General features: G+C 47.5%; 2 protein-coding genes across 7 annotated transcripts in view; one reads left to right on the top strand and one right to left on the bottom strand.

The window, feature by feature from the left end:
* The window catches only part of TSEN2 (tRNA splicing endonuclease subunit 2), a 57,562-nt gene extending 35,297 nt beyond the window's left edge, over nucleotides 1–22,265 (top strand). For 2 of the 6 annotated variants that reach the window (XM_070463345.1, XM_070463348.1), the window contains 4 exons: nucleotides 162–198; nucleotides 1,000–1,111; nucleotides 5,442–5,531; nucleotides 13,630–13,970. In XM_070463345.1, coding sequence (XP_070319446.1) covers nucleotides 162–198; nucleotides 1,000–1,111; nucleotides 5,442–5,531; nucleotides 13,630–13,719 — 329 coding nt within the window. In that variant the 3' untranslated portion in view covers nucleotides 13,720–13,970. Of the gene's footprint in view, nucleotides 1–161; nucleotides 199–999; nucleotides 1,112–5,441; nucleotides 5,532–6,295; nucleotides 7,149–13,629; nucleotides 13,971–15,509; nucleotides 15,660–16,460; nucleotides 17,077–22,181 lie in introns of those variants that run through there. The other 4 variants (XR_002309670.2, XM_020872496.2, XM_070463347.1 and 1 more) reach the window with 4 other exon arrangements.
* Nucleotides 14,009–22,077, bottom strand: MKRN2OS (MKRN2 opposite strand). Its single transcript, XM_020872498.2, has 4 exons — nucleotides 19,937–22,077; nucleotides 16,523–16,572; nucleotides 15,611–15,773; nucleotides 14,009–14,369 (listed from the first exon to the last, which is right to left on the bottom strand). Exons 1-4 carry the CDS (start codon nucleotides 20,152–20,154, stop codon nucleotides 14,129–14,131), a joined length of 672 nt encoding a protein of 223 aa, XP_020728157.2. The 5' UTR covers nucleotides 20,155–22,077; the 3' UTR covers nucleotides 14,009–14,128.
* Nucleotides 22,266–25,811: the final 3,546 nt, after the last annotated feature.

Here is a 25,811-nt window from a genome sequence, read left to right as displayed (position 1 = left end):
AAACAGCTTGGGTTTTAAAACTAGACCAGAGGGTGTACTGCAGATCACCCACATGCAGAGCACCAGCTGTTTGTATCCCTTTGAGGATAGAAAGCACTTTATTAAGTAATAAAATTAGAGTTTGATTTCGAGTGGTTATACATTTTCCTTTTCCTTTGCAGTGCTGTATCGAAAAGGCCCTCCGTTTTACCATGCCAGGTTTGGAGTGATTCTTTTTTTTTTTTTTTTGGTTGGAGTGTAGTTGATTTACAATGTCGTGTTGGTTTCAGATGTACAGCAAAGCGATTGATATGCATACACATATTTTTTTACTTTTTAGATTCTTTTTTCATATAGGTTATCACAGAATATTGAGTAGAATTCCCTGTGCTATACAGTAGGTCCTTGTTCATTATCTGTCTTATATATAGTAGTGTGTGTGTGTTCATCCCAAGCTCCTGATTTAATGGAATGATTTTTAAATAAGGTAATGGCATAAAGGGACGGGATGAAATTTCTGAGCTTCAGTTTAATTTTCAAAGGTACATGATTCCTCCTGGCCTAATAGGAGTCAGATTCCTCCTGGCCTAATAGGAGTCGATACTGTATATCTGTGCCTTGTACATTAATGCCCTTATGCTATAAAACAAATAGGTCATGATAATGTACGTTTCAGCAGTAAACATTGAGTTAATCTGTGTAGTTACTAATATAGAGTCATTGTTCATCTTCGTATCAGTGAGTGTTAGTATCTAAACAGGTGAGTGAATTCACAGCTTTCACATTGGGAGAGAGATTCCCGGTCCTTTCCTGTAATTGCTGAAATCAGTCTGACTGTTTCTAATGTGAAGTATGAGTTTTTCATTAAAATATCTTTCCCAGGCGTAGTTTAGGGGAATTCAGGATCAGACGATGTATGTTTCTGTCTTCTGCATTGTCATTCTTGGTAGGATAGCATTCTTTATAAATGGGTTGACATCATGCTTTTCATTTCTGGAACGCCCCTCCCGTGTTTTCTAGCTACTCCGTCATCGTGGAGCTGGTGGACGACCGTTTCCAGGGTGCTCCTCGCAGACCTCTCAGCTGGAGGTCCCTGGCTGCCTTGAGCAGAGTTTCAGTCAGTGTCTCCAAGGTAACCCAGCATCAGCTTTGGGGCTCACATGTCACTTAAACGGTTGGATCTTCATATTAAATGTTTCAGAAGCATGAAAGTCATCTGTGGGCACCGCAGAGCATTTGGGCCCGCGGAGCTCTGGAAGGTGGCCCTCCTCTCACGCCCTCCCTCTGCCCCCACCAGTGGGTGCACAGCTCCAGGGACCGAGCCCCGAGGTTCCCTGTGGGCATGGGTGTCAGTGAGCTCCGCCTTCCTTCCACGGGGCAGGACCTGCCAGCACGTGCTCAGCATCCTCCCACACACATGCACAGACGACTCAGAAAACATCCACATGTATGTTTTCACAGGTAGCAGGTCTCTCAGAGAAAGAAAGGGAATTAACGTTTATGACTGAACACCTCTGATGGCCCTGCCCATCAGAACAAGACCCAGTTTCCCCCTCAGTCAGTCTCTCCCATCAGGGAGCTTCCATAAGCCTCTTAACCTTCTCCATCAGACAGCAGACAAGACTGAAAACCACAATCACAGGAAACCAACCAATCTAATCACATGGACCACCGCATTGTCTAACGCAATGAGACTATGAGCCATGCCGTGTGGGGCCACCCAAGACGGCCGGGTCATGGTGGAGATGTCTGACAGAATGTAGTCCACTGGAGAAGGGAATGGCAAACCACTTCAGTATTCTTGCCTTGAGAACCCCATGAACAGTATAAAAAGGCAAAAAGATAGGACACTGAAAGATGAACTCCCCAGGTTGGTAGGTGCCCAATATGCTACTGGAGATCAGTGGGGAAATAACTCCAGAAAGAATGAAGGGAGGGAGTCAAAGCAAAAACAACACCCAGCTGTGGATGCGACTGGTGATAGAAGCAAGGTCCGATGCTGTAAAGAGCAATATATAGGAACCTGGAATGTTAGGTCCATGAATCAAGGCAAATTGGAAGTGGTCAAACAGGAGATGGTAAGAGTAAACATCGACATTTTAGGAATCAGTGAACTAAAATGGACTGAAATGGGTGAATTTAACTCAGATGACCATATATCTACTACTGTGGGCAAGAATCCCTTAGAAGAAATGGAGTAGCCATCATAGTCAACAAGAGTCTGAAATGCAGTACTTGGATGCAATCTCAAAAACGACAGAAAGATCTCTGTTCGTTTCCAAGGCAAACCATTCAATGTCACGGTAATCCAAGTCTGTGCCCCAACCAGTAATGTTGAAGAGGCTAAAGTTGAACGGTTCTATGAAGACCTACAACACCTTCTAGAACTAACACCCAAAAAAGATGTCCTTTTCATTATAGGGGACTGGAATGCAAAAGTAGGAAGTCAGGAAACACCTGGAGTAACAGGCAAATTTGGCCTTGGAGTACAGAATGAAGCAGGGCAAAGGCTAATAGAGTTTTGCCAAGAGAATGCACTGGTCATAGCAAACACCCTCTTCCAACAACACAAGAGAAGACTCTACACATGGACATCACCAGATGGTCAACACTGAAATCAGATTGATTATATTCTTTGCAGCCAAAGATGGAGAATCTCTATACAGTCAGCAAAAACAAGACCAGGAGCTGACTATGGCTCAGATCATGAACTCCTTATTGCCAAATTCAGACTTAAATTGAAGAAAGTAGGGAAAACCACTAGACCATTCAGGTATGGCCTAAATCAAATCCCTTACAATTATACAGTGGAAGTGAGAAATAGATTTAAGGGACTAGATCTGATAGACAGAGTGCCTGATGAACTATGGATGGAGGTTTGTGACATTGTACAGGAGACAGATATCAAGACCATCCCCAAGAAAAAGAAATGCAAAAAAGCAAAATGGCTGTCTGAGGAGGCCTTACAAATAGCTGTGAAAAGCAAAGGAGAAAAGGAAAGATATACCCATCTGAATGCAGAGTTCCAAAGAATAGCAAGGAGAGATAAGAAAGCCTTCCTCAGTGATCAATGCAAAGAAATAGAGGAAAACAATAGAATGGGAAAGACTAGAGATCTCTTCAAGAAAATTGGAGATACCAAGGGAACATTTCATGCAAAGATGGGCTCAATAAAGGACAGAAATGCTATGGACCTAACAGAAGCAGAAGATATTAAGAAGAGGTGGCAAGAATACACAGAAGGTCAACTATACAAAAAAGATCTTTATGACCCAGATAACCATGATGGTGTGATCACTCACCTAGAGCAAGACATCCTGGAGTGTGAAGTCAAGTGGGCCTTAGAAAGCATCACTATGAACAAAGCTAGTGGAGGTGATGGAATTCCAGTTGAGCTATTTCAAGTCCTAAAAGATGATGCTGTGAAAGTGCTGCACTCAGTATGCTAGCAAATTTGGAAAGCTCAGCAGTGGCCACAGGACTGGAAAAGGTCAGTTTTCATTCCAATCCCTAAGACAGGCAATGCCAAAGAATGCTCCAATTACCGCCCAGTTGCACTCATTTCACATGCTAGTAAGCCAGTGCTCAAAATTCTCCAAGCCAGGCTTCAACAATACATGAACCGTGAACTTCCAGATGTTCAAGCTGGTTTTAGAAAAGGCAGAGGAACCAGAGATCAAATTGCCAACATCTGCTGGATCATCAAAAAAGCAAGAGAGTTCCAGAAAAAATCTATCTATTTCTGCTTTGATTGACTATGCCAAAGCCTTTGACTGTGTGGATCACAATAAACTATGGAAAATTCTGAAAGAGATGGGAATACCAGACCACCTGACCTGCCTCTTGAGAAATCTGTATGCAGGTCAGGAAGCAACAGTTAGAACTGGACATGGAACAACAGACTGGTTCCAAATAGGAAAAGGAGTATGTCAAGGCTGTATATTGTCACCCTGCTTATTTAACTTCTATGCAGAGTACATCATGAGAAACGCTGGGCTGGAGGAAGCACAAGCTGGAATCAAGATTGCCGGGAGAAATATCAATAACCTCAGATATGCAGATGACACCACCCTTATGGCAGAAAGTGAAGAGGAACTAAAGAGCCTCTTGATGAAGGTGAAAGAGGAGAGTGAGTAAGTTGCCTTAAGGCTCAACATTCAGAAAACTAAGATGATGGCATCCGGTCCCATTGCTTCATGGAAAGTAGATGGGGAAACAGTGGCAGACTTTATTTTTTGGGCTCCAAAATCAGCACAGATGGTGATGGCAGCCATGAAATTAGAAGATGCTTACTCCTTGGAAGGAAAGTTGTGACCAACCTAGACAGCATATTAAAAAGCAAAGACATTACTTTGCCAACAAAGGTCCGTCTAGTCAAAGCTATGGTTTTTCCAGTAGGTCACCTATGGATGTGAGAGTTGGATTGTAAAGAAAGCTGAGCACAGAAGAATTGATGCTTTTTAACTGTGGTTTTGGAGAAGACTCTTGAGAGTCCCTTGGACTGCAAGGAGATCCAACCAGTCCATCCTAAAGGAGATCAGTCCTGGGTGTTCATTGGAAGGACTGATGCTGAAGCTATAGCTCCAATACTTTGGCCACCTGACTGGAAGAGCTGACTCATTTGAAAAGACCCTGATGCTGGGAAGGATTGGAGGCAGGAGGAGAAGGGGATGATAGAGGATGAGATGGTTGGATGGCATCACCAACTCGATGGACATGAGTTTGGGTGGACTCCGAGAGTGGGTGATGGACAGGGAGGCCTGGCGTGCTGCAGTCCATGGGGTCACAAAGCGTCGGACACGACTGAGCGACTGAAGTAACTGAACACCTCTCACCAACCTGTTGTTATCCGAAGGGCGAGGGACTCAGTGTTAGGGAGGTCGGGTGATCATCCCGCGCTCATGCAGCTCGTGTGCGGAACCCGGATTCAAACCCAGGGCCACGTGCTTCCTGGCTTGTGTTCGCCTCCATCCCACCCCCGGCAGGATTGGAGGGACAGTTCACCCTGTACCAGGACTACAAGCAATGAACGTGCAGAGTGTCCTCTGTTAGTAGTTCTGAGCTCTCTGTCTCGCTGCCGGAGGCACGGGCGCCCTGGGGGAAGGGCCAGCGGGAGCCCACAGCCGCTGTCTAGGTGCAGGCTAAGCTGCTGAGGCTTTGGCCTATGAAAGTGGCTTTGTCCCATAGAATTAGGGGGTCTGTGCTGACTCCAGCATTGAGCACTTTAAACGCTGTGCCTACATTTCAGTGTATGTGAAATGTAGTGTTTGCATTCGCCTGCCATGTCAGCGACGACCAGATGGCAGGTCTTCGGTCTAGAATGCCCAGTTACATTCCCCAGGGAAAACGGACATGCTTGTGAGTTGCGAGGGGGTGGAGGGGGCCCACATTTCTTGCACATGCACTCAGGTTTGTATTTCTGTTTTGTGTGATACGGAGTTTGTTTTTCCATGTCTCCTTAGGAACTTATGCTGTGCTATTTGATTAAACCCTCCACCATGACCGACAAGGACATGGAGTCACCCGAATGTATGAAACAGATTAAAGTGCAAGTAAGTGAACTCAGAGCCCAGTTCACGTCGTCCCGAAGGCTCTGCCCGTCGTGTTGTGTCCGTCCTCTGGAAGGTGCGGCCCCCCAGACAGGATCAGCGTCTCCCCTCCGCCCTCCCAGACCCTTCCCCGCAGACCACGACCTCGCTCCCCCTCACTCCCACAGCCCCACAGCCTCCACGCCGTCCATTTCTGTCCCCAGCGCTCGGATGGAACCGCCTGCACTGCCAGCCTGGGGCCAGCCCGGCCTCTCCCGGGACTCAGTCCCCGAGACAAGAGCCGCTGTCAGCCCGCTGCCCCCCGAACTTCTGGTCTGGCTCCAGGGCCTGGGCCGGGCTGAGGCTCCCGCATCTTCCTGGAGGGTGTTTCTCTGCCGGGACCTCCAGTCCATCCTCCAGGCGCCCAGTCTTGGTTAATACTTCTGTCCTTCCTCCCTGTTCCCGCCCCCCACCCCACTGTCGGCCTGCGGAGTCCGTCTCCAGGGCCTCATCCCCCTGTTTGTCCTCATTGTGTCCACTGGGTTAGCTTTTCAGTAAATACCACTGGACCCTGGAGTCCCTTGTCTGTGCTGACCCAGACACACTGGAGCCGGCACAGACCCGGTTCTGTGTTAGACGTCAGGTTCACGCCAGTGCTTCCTATTCCTGAAACGCGCTGCTAGACAACCACAGCTGGGGCCAGGGGAGCTCTTAGAATCCTGGGGTGATGCCCGTTGATGCTGTTTCCACGCTGGGTTTGCCGCATTCACGTTTCTCCCCATGTTTAGTTGCAAGGAACAGGAGCAGGTACTGTCCTTGTACAGACAGGCGGCTATGAAACATCCTTGTGATGCTGCATGTCTAGCATGTTCGTGTATTTCTGCTTCCAAAATTCAGCCGCATTTGTGTTTGGATTGGTTCCAGGAAGTGATTCTCAGCCGTTGGGTCTCCTCACGGGAGAGGAGCGACCAGGACGAACTTTAACAATTCAGCCTCAGGTTTCTGACCTCACCGGCAGATACCACTGAGCCTCCTGCATAAGCCAGATTCAGGGTGAGGTAGAGTCCTTTCGAGGTAATCGCCCCTTAATGTAAAAGCTGTGAAGGGCATGGCACTCCTGGCACCAGAAAGTGTTAGTGTTCTAAAAGTTAAATTCGCGGAGGAAATCAGCCCTGTGTGGGGACCGCAGGTTCTGTCCTTGGAGTGCTCGCTCGCCGACCCCCAGCCTCTCGCCCTGGCGCCTCTGCGGCTCTGGGAGGCAGACTCTCCCAGCAGCAGGGACCTTCTGTTACTCTCCGATTTTACCTGAAACGGTGGCTTCCCAGCAGGCGGCTCCCACTGTGCATCTGCCTCTTGTTACCCACGTCCAGGCCGTCCTGGAGGAGGGCGTTCTGTCCACAGGCCTCAGCTCTCCAGGAACTTCAGCCGTTACCCCAACACAGAAAACCCCATGTACTGTCTCCCCAGGATTGCGGTGTCATAAGAAGCATTTTAAAACAAGTTACCTCGTGATCTCTCAGTGACCTCACCGGCGGGCATGCTGTGTAGAGCACGCGACAGTATGGTACAGGCCTAGATAAGAGTTGTATATTGCTTCACCGAACTTGTCATGAAATAAAAGTATGTGGTGAGAAAAATAAATCGAGGTGTTTGGTGAGTGCAATTAATATTTCATAAAACACTAGACGAAGTAAGTAAAAATTACTTTGTCTAAAAAAAAAAAAAAACCAAAGGAAAACAGAGTAGATGACAATGAAGAGTGTTACCTGAGGGCCAGGAGTGAGTCGGGATGAGTGGGCAGGGCCGGTGAGCAGTGTCTGAGAGTCAGCGCCCAGATCCACGCCCCTGGCGGGCAGGCCTCTCCTTGGCACTGACCGCCCCGGAAGCAGTTAAGAACCTTCTTTGGAAGCCGTGAGATGGGAAAACCAAAGCAGGCCTGTTTGCACTCCGCTCACCTTGGTGTCGGAGCTCCTGACGACCAGAGTTCTGCCTGAGGCTGTGTGCTCGTCACACGCCGCTCCTCTCCTCCTGATCCTGCTCTCGCAGCCTGATGGTGAAGCGTGCGTCTCACAGACTTGGCGTCCAAATGATGGAGATCTGTCCTCCACCACCACCGCACCCCCTGGCCAGTAACACCCGTCAGTTTGAAAGCATCTCCAGTATACCCTGCTCTTCATTAGTGACAGGACGAGTTGCTCAGCATTTTTATCATCCACCTGGCTTACTCCAGGCTCCCTTAGAGCAAGACTTGGCTTTGAATCATCACTTTCTTGAAACCTTGACAAGTCAGCAAAAAAATTTCCAGAGCCGCCTCTTTCCTATTTGATTCATCCTTTGTGAGGCCTAATCAGGGCATTGAATGCTTTAATGGTAGACACTCTAGCCATGGATCCTTCACCAGAGGACTGTCACCCTCTCAGCTCTCCAGATACTGTGTCATCAGCTAATAGCCTCGAAGATTGTGGTGACTCCTTGGAATAAAGGCTACAGAAAAGGTGTAGGAAAGCGTGAAGACCACAGTTAAGACTTGTAACTGAAAGCTCCAGAAGGGTGCCTGCAAGCCTTGAGGGAAAGATTCTGCCCCACCGCGTATGGTTTGAACACCAGATAGCAGGCCGTGCACGCTGAGCGTCAGAGGAGGATGCACCAGCCAAGGTTAGATGCAGCTACGGGGTAGATAGAGCAGCCAAGGCTTTGGTTTAAGTCAGCCTCAAAGTCTCCAGCTGAAAGCAGGATCAGCTTGCCTGTGGAAGCATTAGACCTAATACCTCTTTCTTACCTTCTGAAGGAAATGTACAAGATGGCATTTGTGTAGAGTAGGAAATGGCAGCCCACTCCAGTATTCTTGCCTGGAGAATCCCATAGAGGAGTCTGGCAGGCTATAGTCTATGGGGTCACAAAGAGTTAGACATGACTGAGCAATTGAGCCTACGTATACTGTGACATTTGTTAAAAAAAAAAAAAATCTCAGTTTCATCAAGATAGAAAAATTGCTCTGTGATACAGCCATCTTTGGCAGTTTCTGGGATTTGCTGCCCACCCCGCTGCATCAGACTTACATGGTTCTTAAACTTCACAGGCCTGCCAGGCTTGCCTAAAAACCAGAGTCCGTCACCAGATCCTCACTCCGCATCGCTTTTCTACCTCTCCCTCTGTGCCAGCACAGGCTCAGCAGCGTCACGCTGACTGGTTTGCATCCAGCTCAACCGCTTACTGACTGTGAGGCCCTAACTTCGGTTTCTTTTAAGTGGGATTAATGTTACCAGCATACACACGCAGTGGAACAGACTGTTCAGCCACAAAAAGGAATGAATACTGACACAGATGGACCTCAGAGACATGCCAGGTGACAGAAGCCGGCACAAAAGGCCACATACTGTGTGATTGTGGTCATATACGCAAGTAGATAACTCAACACAGAACTTAGATTGCTGTGGTCACCATAGTCTATAGCGAGGGAGGGATGGAGGAGAAACTGGTTAGTGGCTACGAACTCTCCTTCTGGGGCAATGAAATGTTCTAGGATCAGATAGAGCTGCTGGTTGTACAACATTGTGAATGTACTAAATGCCATTAAATTGTTCAGAGTTTTTATATCTTTGTATTTTACATAAAAATAAAGTTAAATATCATTAACATGATGTGAATCTCAGCTCAATAAAAGAAAGTAAAAATAATGATACAATGTTGCTGGGAATTCCCTGGCAGTTGGTGGTTAGGACTTGGTGCTTTCACTGCTGAGGGCCCAGGTTCAGTCCCTGGTCAGGGAACTAAGATCCTGCAAAAGCCGTACACCGTGGCCAAGAATAGTAATGACGTTACTGACCCCAGCAGGCTGCTGGAGGATGCGGCGGGTCGATCCATACGAACTTCTTTAGCTCAGAGCCTGGCCCATAACACCCTTCAGCACTTTGCAGGTGTGAGGGTTCATTTGCGGGGTGGGGGAGTCCCCACATCCTTAGAAACATAGTGCACCCCATCCGTGATGGCTGTTATTAATACTTGTTGATGATGGTTACCATAGGTTGATCCTCTTAGCTACAGTCCTAGAAACTGACCTTTTCTCATCTCAGCTCCAGACTGTGAGGGGATATGGTGGCATCTTTGCCTTCCCTGTCCTAGACTTCCGTCATAAAGAGATTCACAAAAACGACAACAACAACAACAAACTATTTATAACGCTCAGCTCCCACTCATATTGGTTTAATATAGAACATTAAACCAGTGTGAGTAGGACACCATTTTAGGCAGGTTGACCAGGCTCAACCTGGTTAGGTTTCCCAGCGTTTCTGAGCCTAGTATACAGATCTGAAAATTCATTGTTATTTATTGATAAACTTTTTTTTTCAATCTTCATTTATTTTTACCTTTTCTGTTAAAGCATTTTCATTTTCTCTTTAAAAAAAAAAAATTGCTCTTTACTTGAATGTGGGTTTTCATTTTCTCCTGTGGGAAAAATACTTAGGCTAAAAAGAAATGTTTCTCCTCTCCATCCCCACCTTCATTTATCATATGTATTGGGTTTTCCTGGTTGTAAGAGTAATCCAGCACGATGTAGAGGCTTTGGAAAAATACCTTCATGTGGGTGCGTTTAGTCCCGAGAATCGGCGACTCTCGGGCACGGTCTGGCGGTGCTGGGAACAGGAGCGCTGAGGGGGACAGACGAGTGCCCAGGGCCGCACTAACCGCCGTGCTGCCGAGACGTGTGTTTGGGGGACCTTGAGGGGCCGCTGGCACTCATTTGGGGGCGGAGTCGGCGCCAGCACTGACTCTCCTGCAGTTAGCATTTGGCCTGCAGGATTACGGAGACGACGGATTCTCAGTCCGCAGTTCTTCAGAACTGAGCCACGCTGCCATCTGTTGATGTTGTTCTGATGCTTCACTTCTTTCACTGGGGTAAAACCTGTACACTGTGATTCTGTGAGCAGGGAGTTTGTAGCCTGTGTGCCTCAGCTGGTAAAGAATCCGCCTCCACTGTGGGAGACCTGGGTTCAGTCCCTGGGTTGGGAAGATCCCCTGGAGAAGGGAACTGGCTACCCACTCCAGTATTCTGACCTGGAGAATTCCATGGGGTCGCAAAGAGTCGGACATGACTGAGCGACTTTCACTTTCGAGTGAAAGAAAAAAGTATGAGGTTGATTGCTGCCAAAGTCACCTCCGGGATGCAGAGCAACCCTGAAAATAGGGAGTGGGGATCTTGAAAGCTTTGTTTGAAAATCAAGGTCACATGGCACTAGAGAAAGTAGCATGAAATTAGGGTTTCTAATATTTACCAGTTCTTACTTAATCGTTCCACAGTATGTTTCTTCTGTTCATATTTGAATGCCGTTGAAAGCAGAATCCTCATCTTCTCCTTTATCTTCCCTCACGATGGCAAATCACTGGCCCCGTTTCCTGTGTCACCCTGTGTACCTCCAGTCACTTTCTGGTAGCTGGATGGTGGAGGCGACTGCACGGGCTTTGCTATCAAACCTGGTCTCAACCCTGGTTTTGCCACTGACTGCCTTTGGGGAAGTCAGTTTCCTTTCTCATCTGTACGATTGGCATGCTTAAGGACCAGTCTCAAAGGATGGTCTTAGGGATTGAAAGGGAAGAGTAGAAAGTGTGTGCTCTGGTGTGGAGTCGCACATGAGCACTCATCAAATGCAGCTGTTATGATTACTAGTATTAATAATCGAGTAAAGAACTGGGCCTGGAAGTGGAATCCTGAGACAGCGTGAAGAGAAAGGGGGAAGGTGGGCATATCCTCCAAACTCAGTGTTCCTCTCATCTTCACCTGCTGGGGGTCTTTATGATTCCTTGAATACACAGAATAGCAGGCACAGTTGTTTAAGGTGGTCTCATTCTCTAGGTAGCAGGTTTTGTGTTTCTTAAAGAACAGTCCTGAAAGCTTTACAAATACAAAAGTCGGTCTGCCTGCATGTTTTCCCACTGAAGTTCACAGGGCTGGAGCACTGACCAGTACCTCTCTAGAAACAAACTTTAAGGATCTAAATATCTTTGTTGTTCATTTGCTAAGTCTTCTCCAGCTCTTTGTGACCCCTTGGACTGCAGCACACCAGGCTCCTCTGTCCTCCACTGTCTCCTAGAGTTTGCTCAAATTTGTGTCCTTTGGGTCGGAGATGCTGTCTCATCATCTCATCTTCTGCTGCCCCTCTCCTTTTGCCTTCAGCCTTTCCCAGCATCAGGGTCTTTTCCAGTGAGTCTCGGACTTTGCATCAGGTGGCCAAAGTATTGGAGCTTCAGCATCAATCCTTCCAATGAATATTCAGGTTGATTTCCATTAGGATGGACTGGTTGGATCTCCTTGCAGTCCAAGGGACTCTCAAGAGTGTTCTCCAACACCACAGTTCAAAAGCATCGGTTCTTCGGTGCTCAGCTTTCTTTATCGTCCAACTCGCATCCATATATGACTACTGGAAAAACCATAGCTTTGACTATGGTCCAAAGATGGACCTTTGTTGGCAAAGTAATGTCTCTACTTTTTAATATGCTGTCTAGGTTTATTATAGCCTTCCTTCCAGAGAGCAAGCATCTTTGAATTTCATGGCTATAATCACTGTCCATGGTGGTTTTAGAGCCCAAGAAAATAAACTCTGCTACTGCTCCCACTTTTTCCCCCTTCTGTTTGCCATGAAGTGATGGGACCAGATGCCATGATCCTAGTTTTTTAAATATTGAGTTTCAAGTCAGTTTTTTCACTCTCCTCTTTTACCTTCATCAAGAGGCTCTTTAGTTCCTCTTCACTTTCTGCCATTAGAGTGGTATCATCTGCATATCTGAGGTTGTTGATATTTCTCCTAGCAATCTTGATTCCAGCTTGTGATTCATCCAGCCCAGCATTTCACATGATGTACTCTGCATATAAGTTAAATAAGCAGGATGACAATATACAGCCTTGACATACTCCTTTCCCAATTTTGAACCAGTCCATTGTTTCATGTCTGGTTCTAACTGTTGCTTCTTGACCTGCATACAGGTTTCTCAGGAGGCAGGTAAAGTATCCCCATCTGTTTAAGCATTTCCCACAGTTTGTTGTGATCCCCACAGTCAAAGACTTTAGTGTAGTCAATGAAGCAAAAGTAGATTTTTTTTTTTTAATTTCCTTGCTTTCTCCATGATCCAGTGAATGTTGATAATTTGACTTCTGGTTCCTCTGCCTTTCCTAAATCCAGCTTATACATCTAGAAGTTCTCAGTTCACATACTGCTGAAGCCTAACTTGAAGGATTTTGAGCATTATTGTGCTAGCGTGCGACATTGCACAGTAACTGGACATTCTTTGGCGTTGCCCTTCTCTGGGATCGGAATGAAAACTGGCCTTTTCCACTCCTCCGGCCTCTGCTGACTTTTCCAGATGTGCTGGCATATTCAGTGCAGCACTTTAGTGTGAAAGTGAGAGTCACTCAGTCGTGTCCGACTCTTTGAAACCCCATGGACTATACAATCTATGGAATCCTCCAGGCCAGAATACTGGAGTGGGTAGCCTTTCCCTTCTCCAGGGGATCTTCCCAACCCAGGGATCGAACCCAGGTCTCCCGCACTGCAGGCGGATTCTTTACCAACTGAGCTATCAGGGAAACCCCAAATATGTTTATTACTAAGTAATTACTGGTACTTTGAAGATGGATTTGGGTTTTGGAAATTAGACATCATTTGGTGCCCACACTAGGCAGTAAGATCAGGTGGACAGTATATCAGGTTTGGTCAGAAACAGAGTTCTGGAAGCATTCTCCAAAGACGAACTCAGATGTTTTGCTTCCTGGCTAAAGTCTGATCATTTGGGTACAAACATCCTAGTGCGCTTGTTAAGAATCATTATGGTTACCCATCCCAGGTGTCCCCTTCCTCCTTCTGAAGGTGTCAGAGAAAGAAGACAGGCTTCCATTGAGTCCCTTCTGATTCCACACTTGCAGCGGGCAGAGGTGTGTTCTGTGGTAACCCCAACGCCCTAGCTCCTCACATCAGGCCAGGAGACGAGAGGAGAACGGACTGACTGAGACATTCCCAAGCCTGTTTGTGTGCATAGACACGCGAAGTCTGGGTCAGGAGACTGCCGATTCCCAGCTCAGATTCTGAGACCTTTTTTCTTTCTTTTTTTTCCTACTATTGATTGTTAAAAGGCTGTGTGTGTGAAGTCACCTCAGTCGCGTCTGACTCTGCAACCCCATGGACTGGTACCATGTGCTTTTTCTATGAAAACAGCAAGGTGAAGGCACTCATTACTAAATAAAACTGTAAAGGTCTGAGGCACCATCCTGTCAATCCCCACTTGCTGGATTCACATTGAAAGGTGACTTTGTTCAGCTCCAGTTACTTTATATGGAGAGTTTTCGCCGCTCTGTGGATAAAAGGTACATGCTGCCGCTTCATGCTTTAATATGGACCTCAAACTACTAGAGAAGGCATCTTAGTAATAGCGCTTACAGCTTTGAAAACCCAGGGCCGTTTTTACTCATTTCGTAAATTCTTTCACTGCAGTAGGCTGAAACGGGCAGAAAGGAAAGCTGTAACTTTTTTTATTAACCACAGCTTAAGGCATGTAGAAACCTAGCGTCTGTTCCAGGCAGGAACCCCCAGACGCCCCGTCCTGTCCCGTCCACTCTCAAGCACTGCGCGCGCTCAGCACGAGCCGCTTCCTGGGCCTGGGCCCGTCTGGGGACTAGGGGGGTCAGTGACATAGAAGCCTTGCTCTTCGATCGCGTGGTAGAGCATGATGTACTTGGAAGCCCTCCTCGTCCTTGGGACCACAAACCTCTCCGTGAACTCCTCTCGGTCCAGCGGCTCCTCGCCCTCTGTGGCCAGGACGCAGTTAATGAAGGCAAGGGCGTAGCTGTAGCAGTTGTGGTGATCCTCTTCATACCTTACAAGGGCGAGGGTGTCAAGGAGACAAGGGTTAGCCCTGAGTTGCCCGAGGCCTGCTGTCATCTTAATCCCTCTGCGAGCTGGGCCCCCACGTGAGCCGGCCCCCTTGATGGCAAAGCATCCAGAAGTGTGGTTCTGAGGGACACTTGGCGTCTGGGGCCATTTCTGCTTGCAGTGCAGAAAGGACTCACCGAAACGTCCAGAGTGGTGACTTAGGTTACAACTAAGCGCTGATTGAGGGAACTTAATTTCCCTGAAGTCCTGTGTTCTAGAAGGGGAATTCCATGTCTTAGGATATCCCGCCGCGTTTAAGGGCTTCCCACGTGGCTCAGCGGTAAAGAATTCGCCTGCCAATGCGGGAAATGGTGGTTCGATGCCTGGGTCATCAGATCCCCTGGAGAAGGAAATGGCAACCCACTCCAGTATTCTTGCCTAGGAAATCCCATGGATAGAAGAGCCTGGTGGGCTATAGTCTGTGGGGTTGCAAAGAGTTGGACACGACTTAGCAACTAAACAACAGTGTCTAAACTTATTTCAAGGAAAGCGTCGGAACAATATAAGTATACAAGCATTACTGTATACCTCTTCTACAGTGACGAGGGGGCGTGGAATCAAGAAGTTAATTTCAAAACAGCTGAAACTTAAAAGGTGGGGAGCTTTAGATAGGTTTATGCTTTGAACATCATTTAAATTTTTTTTAAGGAAACATAAGACTATGGGTTTTGCAGTATGTATTATTAAACGTCTTGTGTGTATTCAGTTGCTCAATCATCTGATTCTTTGCAACCCCTATGGACTGTAGCCCGCCAGGCTCCTCTGTTCATGGAATTTTCCAGGCAAGAATACTGGAGTGGGTTGCCATTTCCTCCTCCAGGGGATCTTCCCGAACCCAGGGATTGAACCCACATCTCCTGCGTCTCCTGCATTAGCAGGTGGGTTCTTTACCACTGAGCCACTGGGGAAGCCTATTAAAAACAAGTGTCTAAGAATACCTAGTCAGATAAATAAAGTAACTCGAGTACTAAGTTCTGGTCCTTTTCAAAGCTTGTAGGGTGCTGTGGTTCTCATGTGTAAACGTGTGCTGGCTCATCTCTGCAGAAAACGCCAGTCATTCAACCCCTGCTTCATTCTGTTACAGACCCATCTGCCTGGGTACAGGCTCAACATGAAAGTCAGGGCAGCTCAGCGTCCTCGGGGAGCTGGGATCACACCTGGCGGTGACTGAGGGCCCGGTCCTACCTGTGAGGCAGCCAGGCCCCCGTGGCGGAGAAGTCCTGCAGGTACTTGTCCCACTGGTCCAGCAGTCCAAACAGGCCCGGCTGCAGGAGGGGGACGCTCACACTCTGCTCCCAGCCCACCTCGTCTCGCTGGACACCGTGCACCGTGTAGTTATACACGACTCCTGCTTCCAAAACCACAGTCACGCAGAGGCGTCAGGGGAAACGCCCCCCAGTACCGTCAAGGGTGACTGCACGCAGCAGAAACCCAGGTCGCTGGCACGCCCCTCCTCCGGGGACCATCTGCCTCCCCTGTTCTCAGCACCCGAGGTTGCCCCAGAAAAACAAGACAGTAAGAGGGCCTGGGACAGTCATCTCCAAAGATTCTTGCTGAAGCCCTTTGCTTACAAAGGGGTCTGTCTGGTTTCCTTAAGTGAGCAGCAGACTTCTCCTGACAAAGACCGGTGCACCTTGGCGCGCTCACACCAGTCACTGCGTTCAAAACCCAGTCCTCCGTGTCTGCTCACAGTGTCAGCTTTCTCTGATGTTTTTAAAGCAGACCTTTGCAGGCCCCACCACGTGTTCAGGTGCTGTGCCCCCTCCCCACCAGGTTACCCCTGGGGTCCCTGCCTGGCCCCTGAAGTGGGAGCACACAGTGGCAGTGGGCTGAGTATGGCTTTGGGAGCAGAGGGTCTCCTAACACAAAAGGAGGGCTTGGACAGCTCGATCTCCAGATGTCTGTTTCTCCTTGTCTTAAAAAGCTAACAGGACGCTCACAGGTTGGTGATGGTTTGAATGTTTGGAGACACTCCTTTGAGAGTGTTCAGATACTGAGAGTTGTTCGTGACACTGTCGCAATACTTTTGCTCTAGGGACGCTGCTCTCTCCTAACCGGGTATCGTGGGAACTTTTTAAGCTATGAAAACGCACTTACCACCCGTGCTGGTTATTCCCACGTGAAGATCAGACCTTCCGTCATACTCCCTGAAAGAAACAAGTGCGTTCCGGTCGTCTCACGTGCACACGTGTGGCAGCGGAGTTGGTATTTAAAGTGGGCGGAGTGCGATGGGCCTCCCCTCTTGGCTGGCGCCAGAACTCGGCACCAGCAGCCAGCTTAGTGGAAACACCAGGAGAGACACTGCCCCGGGCCCCCTCGGGATTTCCTTGGCCCCCAGCCCTGAAGGTGAGTGTGCTGGAAGGCCAGCCCTGCTGGAGCAAGCAGCCAGCCTGACGCCCGGCTCTGCAGCAGAGGGGCCCGCCTGGCGGGCAGCTGCGGAGGAAGCTCCTTGTCCTTCCTCCTCGTGTGCTGGGGGGAGCCAGTTCCTCACCGCGTGGGTAAGAGGCTCATGAGTGCAGCTCAGTGGGCGTCTCTCCGAAACGAACGCAGCCCGTTCCTCGAAGCCTGTGGCCACACTCGCTTTTCCTGGACACCCGTTATTTCCTGAAATGATTCTTCACCCCACCCTGACATCAGATGTGCAACTCCAGGTGATTTAAGCTCCATATATGATCCCAGATCATCACTCACTCACCTTGAGATCTTCCCACCTTTAACATGGAAATAGCATAAGCTTCCTAGCAAGCTGGTTGTTAGGGTAAAATGCCTACTGAGTGCTGCCGTGCAGAGGTGTCGCATGAACCAGGTCACTTTTAAATGACAGCTCTTTCATCAGACCACAGGTCTGGATGTCTGGTTCCTCATTAAAGCAAGAAGTCTTGGGCTTTAACATGGCCCAAGGACACAGAGGTGGCACTAGTGGTAAAGAACTCACCTGCCAATGTAGGAGACGTAAGAGACACAGGTTCGATCCCTGGGTCGGGAAGATCCCCTGGAGGAGGAAATGGCAACCCACTCCAGTACTGTTGCCTGGGAAATCCCGTGAACAGGAGCCTGGTAGGCCACAGTCCATGGGGTTACCTAGAGTCAGACACGACTGAAGCAACTTAGCATGCACTCAAGGACACAGATGGCTGCTCCATCTTCTTCAGAGCAGCTCCCCCAGCCCCCAACACCCAGAGTCGTCCTGTTGCAGCCACTGTGAGTTTTCTGCGATCCTGCGGGTTCAGAGGTTGAGATGTTGGGAAAGACAGTCTTGAGCGGCTGATCGCGGCACTGGCCCTGGATGCACGCTCCCTGTGTGTGCAGCCTCCGTTTCCCCCCGAGTCTCAGGCGTCCACTCCCACTCCCGCCCTCTTCCCTTTCCTTCAGCCGCTTCAGTCATGTGACAGATGTCAACTTCAGGCCTGTCATTAGTAGCGAAGGGCCAGGGACACAGCGGAAAATAAGATGAGGTCCCTGCCTCACAGAGTTCACTTGCTTTCAGATAGGACATTTTTAGTTTAACAAGTTTTTAATAGACTGGAAAGTGTTAGAGAACCATGTGACAGGGGCAGGGCCAGGCCACCCCTATGCCATATGACACTTTTGTACAAATTAAGAAAAGGTGACCCTTCTTTTTGTAGATGCAGTTCTGCCCAGGAGGGGTGGAACTCCGGCCGAGTTTTAGTGCACAAGTGGCCAGGTGCCTTTGTGCAGTCCACAACCTGCGCAACCATACGTGGCCGCGCTGGGGGAGCCTCATCTGGTTAGATCTGAGCCTCGGCGACTCCTCCAGTCCCTGCTGGCTCTCTCTTTCTGAAGTAGATGAAGTTGTCTTAGGTGGGTTGTGGGAGCCAGTTCTGAGGGTTTAGAAATAGGATGAGAGGGAAGGAAATAATCTGGAACTTGGTATCCAAGGGTCTGGTAGGCAGGGGGCTACTACTTGGGTTCTGCAGTTCCTGGCCTGAGTGCCTGAGGGGATAGGAAGATGCCTCAGCAGACAACTGGATTCACCACCACCACCTCCTTTCTGCCACTGCCAAGGGAGGCCAGGCCTGTCCCTGTCACTAACACACCATAGAAGGAATGAGTGCTTTCCGGGGGCCAGCCTGAAAGCCTGTCCCGGGCTGTGTCATTTCTGGGGAGCAGGGCTGCAGCTGTTCACTGTTTGAGCTTCATGATTCTGGTTAAGGCAGAAAGGAAGGTTCTATCAGTCACCTTCCAAGCTGAGTATGAAAAGAATGGGATGGGAAGGAGCAATTTGGTTCAACACTGTGCCTGCCACACCTGGGCCAGCTTGGCAGGCCTTATCGCTGACCCACACAATTCTGCAAGGTCGATGGGTCCTCATTTAACAGATGAGGGTCCCAGAGCTCGTCTGAAGCAGAGCAGACAGCAGGGGCTTCTTGGCGTCAAAGCCTGCATGCTCCCCTCTGCATCCCGCAGCCTCCCCAAGGAAGGGTTGGGGTGCAGTCTGTTTTGCCTCTAATGTTGACCTCCTACACATGTCAGCCATTTCATCCCCATAGGAACAGGAAGGGGGTTGATTAAGGATGCTGGTGAACAAAGAAGCACTCGGGTCCCGTTTTCTAGCCCCAAACCAGCATGAGCGATTGGGGCGGGGGCGTGATTCGGCAGGCAGGAACGTCGGGCGTTGGACGGTGACGGTGTGCAGGACGCACTTCCCAGAGCTCACTCTGCCCCGGGTCCTCTGGAACCCTGGCTTGAGCAGCGCCACTGCCCGTCCCACCTGTCAACTCAGGACTCGGGGAAGCCGCCATCCTCTCTTCTGACTTCTGAGATGTGTCTGAAAGTCAGGTGGCGCCTCCAGGTGAAGCAGACCAGCTTGTCTCAGTCTCATGCACCTCCCTGGAAAATGGTCTCTAAGTGGCCATTCTTCAGGCTCTCTGCTGGGTACCCGCTTGTCACAAATGTTGCGAACTCACTGGAAGTCAAGGTATTGTTTTGATGAGATTGGCTGCTGGGTCATTTTCTCAATGAGTCTCTTGGCATGAAATCTATGTGTTAAAAAAAAAAATCTCCCGTCTATCGATTCCTCTCTCTCAAAATTGTATAAGCAGCTTTGACCTTTGTATATTCTTGCACTTATCCCAGAAAAGTATGTTGTTGTTGAGTATGTCAGTCATGTCTGACTCTGCAAGCCCATGGACTGTAGCCCGCCGGGCTCCTCTGTCCATGGGATTTCCCAGCAAGAATACTGGAGTGTGTTGCCATTTCCTCCTCCAGGGGATCTTCCCCACCCAGGGATCTAACCCATGTTTTGTTCGCCTCCTGCATCGACAGGTGGATTCTTTACTACTGAACCACCAGGGGAGCCCCCGGGAACGTACGCACCCTTCTAGTCATGAAACACAGAGGCCTACATCTTAGCATTTAACTCCAAAGCACTGAATAGATGGCCCACCGGATCTCACACTGCGGAGTACATGTTAGAAAAAGAAAGTTGCAGCGACCGAAGCAGCGAGGGGAAACCCGGCAGAGTCCAGGGCAACACATCAAACGCCGTACCTGAGAAATGACCCTCGAGTCGGCCTGAGGAGGAAGGAGCACTTTTCCCGATGGCCGTTGGTAAACGGCTCAGAGATGCTGACGGGCGCTTCCTCCAGCCTCCTGGAGCCCACGTCCTGCCCGCAGAGGGGGCAGCGCCTCGGCACCCCGAAGCTGTAGACATACTTCTGACAGTGGTTGAACTTGATGATAGGCTTCCCGGCCTCTGGGCACTGCATGGCTTCCCTGTCCCGAGCAAGCAGCGGGGAGCTCCGCGGACTTCCTTCTCCTCGTTAACTCAGCCAGTAAATGTCCTGCGTCCGAGTAACCTGAGAGCTGTGATGTCATTCTGCAGGGCGGCTTCAGGCCAAGCCAGCTAGAGTTAACCTGTAACCAGGCCTCCGCAGTGTCTTAAAGAGCTCGTTTCGTTTGTTCTCACAACGTGTCTCTCTAACCATTGTACGTTTCCCCACAGTCAACATCCGGCCCCTCTTTATCCTCCAAAACCCTACTCTTCTGTGAAAGCTTCCTTAGCTTCCCCCGGCATTCCCTTGCATTGGCAGTGCTGGGTGTGTTTCTCAATGGACATGAGTTTGAGCAAATTACAGGAGATAGCAAAGGGCAGGGAAGCCTGGTATGCTGAAGTTCTTGGGGTCCGCAAAGAGTCGGATATGACTGAGCGACTGAACAACAATATTTGTTTCTACCAGAGCTGTCAGTGTCTGTGAGCTTCTTAGAGTTGGAGATCCACTTTTACTGGTTTTCTAGAATAGATTGTTGTATCTTTTGGGTCTTAAATAAATACATGGGATCCTTACTTTCAAGGATTCCCCAGTGGCTCAGCAGTAAAGAGTCTGCCTGCAATGCAGGTGATGAGGGCTCCGTCCCTGGGTCAGGAAGATCCCCTGGAGAAAGAAACGGCAACCCACTCCAGTATTTTTGCCTGGGAAAGCCCATAGACAGAGGATCCTGGTGGGCTACACTCTAAGGGATCGCAAAAGAATCTGACATGACTTAGCAGCTAAACAAGTCTCTTAACTATTAGGGCTTCCCTGGTAGCTCAGCTGGTAAAGAATCCGCCTGCAATGCAGGAGACCCTGGTTCGATTCCTGGGTCGGGAAGATCCCCTGGAGAAGGGACAGGCTACCCACTCCAGTATTCTTGGGCTTCCCTGGTGGCTCAGCTGGTAAAGAATCTGCCTGCAATGCAGGAGACGCCGGTTCCATTCCTGGGTTGGAAAGATCCCTGGAAAAAGGAACGGCTACCTACTCCAGTATTCTGGCCTGGAGAATTTCATGGACTGTATAGTCCATGGGGTTGCAAAGAGTTGGACAAGACTGAGTGACTTTCACTTACTTTGAGGTTATTTTTCTTATGATATTTTATATTGTAGAATGAATCTTGCTCGTTAAAAAACTGACAGTACAGGAGTAGGGGTAGCGGTCACCGAGGTGGTGAGCACTGCCTGGGAGAGGGCATGAAGGGGGGTCTGGGGTCTGGGCTTGAGCTGATTCACTGTCTAAGTGTTGACTGTGTGTTGTCACTCAGTCGTATCAGACTCTTGGCGACCCCCCATGGACTGAAGCCCACCAGTTTCCTCTGTCCACGGGTTTCTCCAGGCAAGAACACTGGAGTGGGTGGCCATGCCCTCCTGCAGGGGAGCTTGCCGACCCAGGGATCGAACCCAGGTCTCCGCCGTGGCAGGTGGATTCTTTACTCTATGAGCCACCAGGGAAGGTGTTGTTTACAATACTGTTTCCTGACAGTATTGTTTGTAAAAATTCATCAAACTATACATTTTACTCTGGGCAGTTTGTTACTCTTCAGCTTTCAAAGGTTTAAGCAACCGCACAAGAAGATGGAAAACAAGGTGACGTCCAGTGTTTCTCATGACAGGTTTGCACCCACCATGTTATATTCCCAGGAGAAAACTAAAAGGCAAAACAAATGCATATTTCCATGTACTTTTTTTCAAACCCTAGTTATAACTGTATACTGTTTTTTTAAATTTTTATTAGAGTATAGTTGATTTATAATATAGTCTTAGTTTCAGTTTAATCACAGCAAAATGTCAGTTATACATATATTAATACACATGTCCACTCTTTTTCTTTTTCAGATTCTTTCCCCATATAGGCCATTACACAGTATTGAGTAGAGTTCCCTGCACTACACATCAGGGATAGTTAACATAATTGTTAATTGTGTTTACTGTATACTGTTTTGAAATTCATGTTTTTCTCTCATCTTGGAAACTTTCTCACAGTATCAGTTGTATGAGTCCAGCTCAGCATATCAGATACCTGCAGAGGATCCCAAAGTCTGGTTGTGAGACACTTCACTGAGACAGCCCCCTGCGGATGACTATGGTTTCAGAGAAGAGGGAAGGCCCCCAGAGAAGGTGTCATGGCAGGTAAAAGCGCTTCCTCATTGCATTCAGATAACTTACAGCATGCTGGAATGCAGAAAAGCACACATTCAGTGTAATAATGTGGAATGATCATCAGACTCACAGAAATAAAAAAGGCCTTAGAAATAATTCCAACCAACCTTCTCCTGTTACAGCAAAGAAAGACAGGTTATAGCCAGACACCTAGCTCAGGTGACAAGGCTCTGAGATTGTTCATTATTAATATAAACCACCACTGTTGTTCACTGAGAATATTCTCATCTTCAGGACACCAATACCAAGAGGTATTTTTAGCCCCGTGAAAAGAAACGGGGGAACTATGCCTTAATAAATGTTTTTTAATACATTAGCATTCTTTTTTTTCCCCTTAATCATTTCTTGATCTTTTCAGTAAACAAAACAGGGTAAGACATCACAGGGTAAAAAACTCACATGCAAAACAAAGATTAAATGCTATTTGCAGTTCAAGCTCAGGACTAGTGTTTTTACTCAACTTCTTCTGTATTGCATCTGTATCTCTTTTCCTCCACACTGAAAATCCCACTTGACACAATCTCGAGAGTAACAGGAGTAAATACTACCACCTCTCTTCACGATTAGGGGTTTTATTTTTATTTTTGCAATATTCTCCCCGTCTTTCTCTCATGTCCTTACATGCTTGGCCCGAGATTGTCACTGTCAGAGCATCTGCCGTTGTAAACAATCGTGTCTCCCTTCTGACCCTCGCTGAGGCTTAGTCTTATGCAGAAACTTCTCTTCATGCGCACTGTTCATCTTTCCTTCATCACACTCTAGTAATTATAAGATTGTCTAAAGTTCATTCTAGAAAAGATTCCATAGGAAGAGCTCGTAGGAGGAATATTGTGAGTTCTTGAATAATTCATCCCTGTTCTTTATACTCGAAGGTCGGTTTTGCTGGATATAAAATCCTTGGCTCACAGTTTCTTTAATATCTTATTCCGTTTTCTCCTGGTATAACACTGCTGTCAAAAGTTTGATGACAGAGTAACTTATTTTCTTTCTCATATAAGTCATGTGTGCTTGTCTGCCAGTATGCCCAAAGGATATTTTTTTCTTTTAAAGATCAATAGATTTACTATAATATGTCATGGTATTATCTGTTCGGATTGACTTATTCAGGCTTGTCTTGGAGGAGGAAATGGCAACCTACTCCAGTGTTCTTGCCTGGAGAATCCCATAGACAGAGGAGCCTGGCGGGCTACAGTCCGTGGGGTTGCAAAGAGTTGGACGTGACTGAGCACAGCTCAGACTTGTGGCATGTTCTGTGTATTTATTTTTTTAACTTACGAAACTACTTTTTAAAAGCTATAGTCCACTTATAGTTATTACAAAATATTGGCTATATTCCCGTGTTGTACAGTATATTCTTGTAGCTTTTTTTGAGGGAATTGGTAAAAAATGTTCTAAACTTAGATCAGGTAAAAACCATGGAATTGTACGCTTGAAATGGGAGCATTTTACATGTAAATTTTACCTGTGCTTTGTCTAGTTTCCACACAAGGAATCTTAGATGTGAGACATGTGAACTCTTAATTGTGGCATGTGGAATCTAGTTTCCTGACCAGGGATTGAACCTGGGCCCCTGCATTGGGAGTGCAGAATCTTAGCCACTGGACCCCAGGAAAGTCCCTCATCATGGTTTTGATTTGCATTTCCCTAGTGACTAATGATGTTGAACATCTTTTCACATGCCTATTGGCCTTTTGTGAGTATAAATTGTTGAGTTTATAATTGTTCTTTATATATTTTAACTTTTTTGGTACTTTTGTTCTTTATATATTCTGGAGATATATATATACACACATATCCTATATGAATTCTAAATGCTGTCTTTTTACTTTCTTGATGATAATTAAAGCACAAATTTATCCATTTTCTTCTTTCATTTCTTACCCTTTTGGTGTTTCATTTAAGAATCCATTGCCTAATCCAGTGTCATGAAAATTTGTGACTGTACTTTCTTCTAAGAGTTTTACACAGGATCATACCATTTGCAGATAAAGATAGTTTTACTTCTTCCTTTCCAGTCGGAATAGCTTTATTTCTTTTTCTCACCTAATTGCCCTGGTGAGAAACCCCAGCGTACTGTTAAGTAGATGTGTTACCAGTGAGTATCCTTTCCTTGTTCTGGATCTTAGAGGGAGACCTGCCAGTCTTTCACCATTAAGTCTGATGTTACCTGTGGGGTTTGGGTAGAAGACCGTATCAGGTTGAGAAAGTTCCTTGCTCTTCCTAGTTCTTTTGAGTGTTTTTATTATGAAAAGGTATTCAGTTCGGTTCAGTTCAGTCACTCAGTCGCTGTCCGACTCTTTGTGACCTCGTGAATTGCAGCACGCCAGGCCTCCCTGTCCATCATCACCAGCTCCCGGAGTTTACTCAGACTCACATCCATTGAGTCGGTGATGCCATCCAACCATCTCATCCTCTGTCGTCCCCTTCTCCTCCTGCTCTCAATCTTTCCCAGCATCAGGGTCTTTTCACATGAGTCAGTTCTTCACATCAGGTGGCCAAAGTATTGGAGCTTCAGCTTCAACATCAGTCCTTCCAATGAACACCCAGGACTGATCTCCTTTAGGATGGACTGGTTGGATCTCCTTGCAGTCCAAGGGACTCTCAAGAGTCTTCTCCAACACCACAGTTCAAAAGCATCAATTATTCAGTGCTCAGCTTTCTTTATAGTCCAACTCTCACATCCGTACATGACCACTGGAAAAACCATAGCCTTGACTAGATGGACCTTTGTTGACAAAGTAATGTCTCTGCTTTTTAATATGCTGTCTAGGTTGGTCATAACTTTCCTTCCAAGGAGTAAGCGTCTTTTAATTTCATGGCTGCAGTCACCATCTGCAGTGATTTTGGAGCCCAATTAAAATAAAGTCTGCCACTGTTTCCACTGTTTCCCCATCTATTTGCCATGAAGTGATGAGACCAGATGCCATGATCTTAGTTTTCTGAATGTTGAGCTTTAACTTTTTCACTCTCCTCTTTCACTTTCATCAAGAGGCTCTTCAGTTCTTCTTCACTTTCTGCCATAAGGGTGGTGTCATCTGCATATCTGAGGTTATTGATATTTCTTCCAGTAATCTTGATTCCAGCTTGTGCTTCCTCCAGCCCAGCATTTCTCATGATGTACTCTGCATATAAGTTAAATAATCAGGGTGACAATATACAGCCTTGACGTACTCCTTTCCCAATTTGGAACCAGTCTGTTGTTCCATGTCCAGTTCTAACTATTGCTTCTTCGACCTGCATATAGGTTTCTCAAAAGGCAGGTCAGGTGGTCTGGAATTACCATCTCTTTCAAAATTTTCCACAGTTTATTGTGATCCACACAGTCAAAAGCTTTGGTGTAGTCAATAAAGCAGAAATTAGATGTTTTTCTGGAACTCTCTTGCTTTTGATGATCCAGCAGACATTGGCGATTTGATCTCTGGTTCCTCTGCCTTTTCTAAAACCAGCTTGAAG

This window comes from Odocoileus virginianus, unplaced genomic scaffold (genome assembly GCF_023699985.2).
Source record: "Odocoileus virginianus isolate 20LAN1187 ecotype Illinois unplaced genomic scaffold, Ovbor_1.2 Unplaced_Contig_2, whole genome shotgun sequence".
Taxonomy (NCBI): Eukaryota; Metazoa; Chordata; class Mammalia; order Artiodactyla; family Cervidae; genus Odocoileus; species Odocoileus virginianus.
This window is presented reverse-complemented; position numbering and strand designations above follow the sequence as displayed.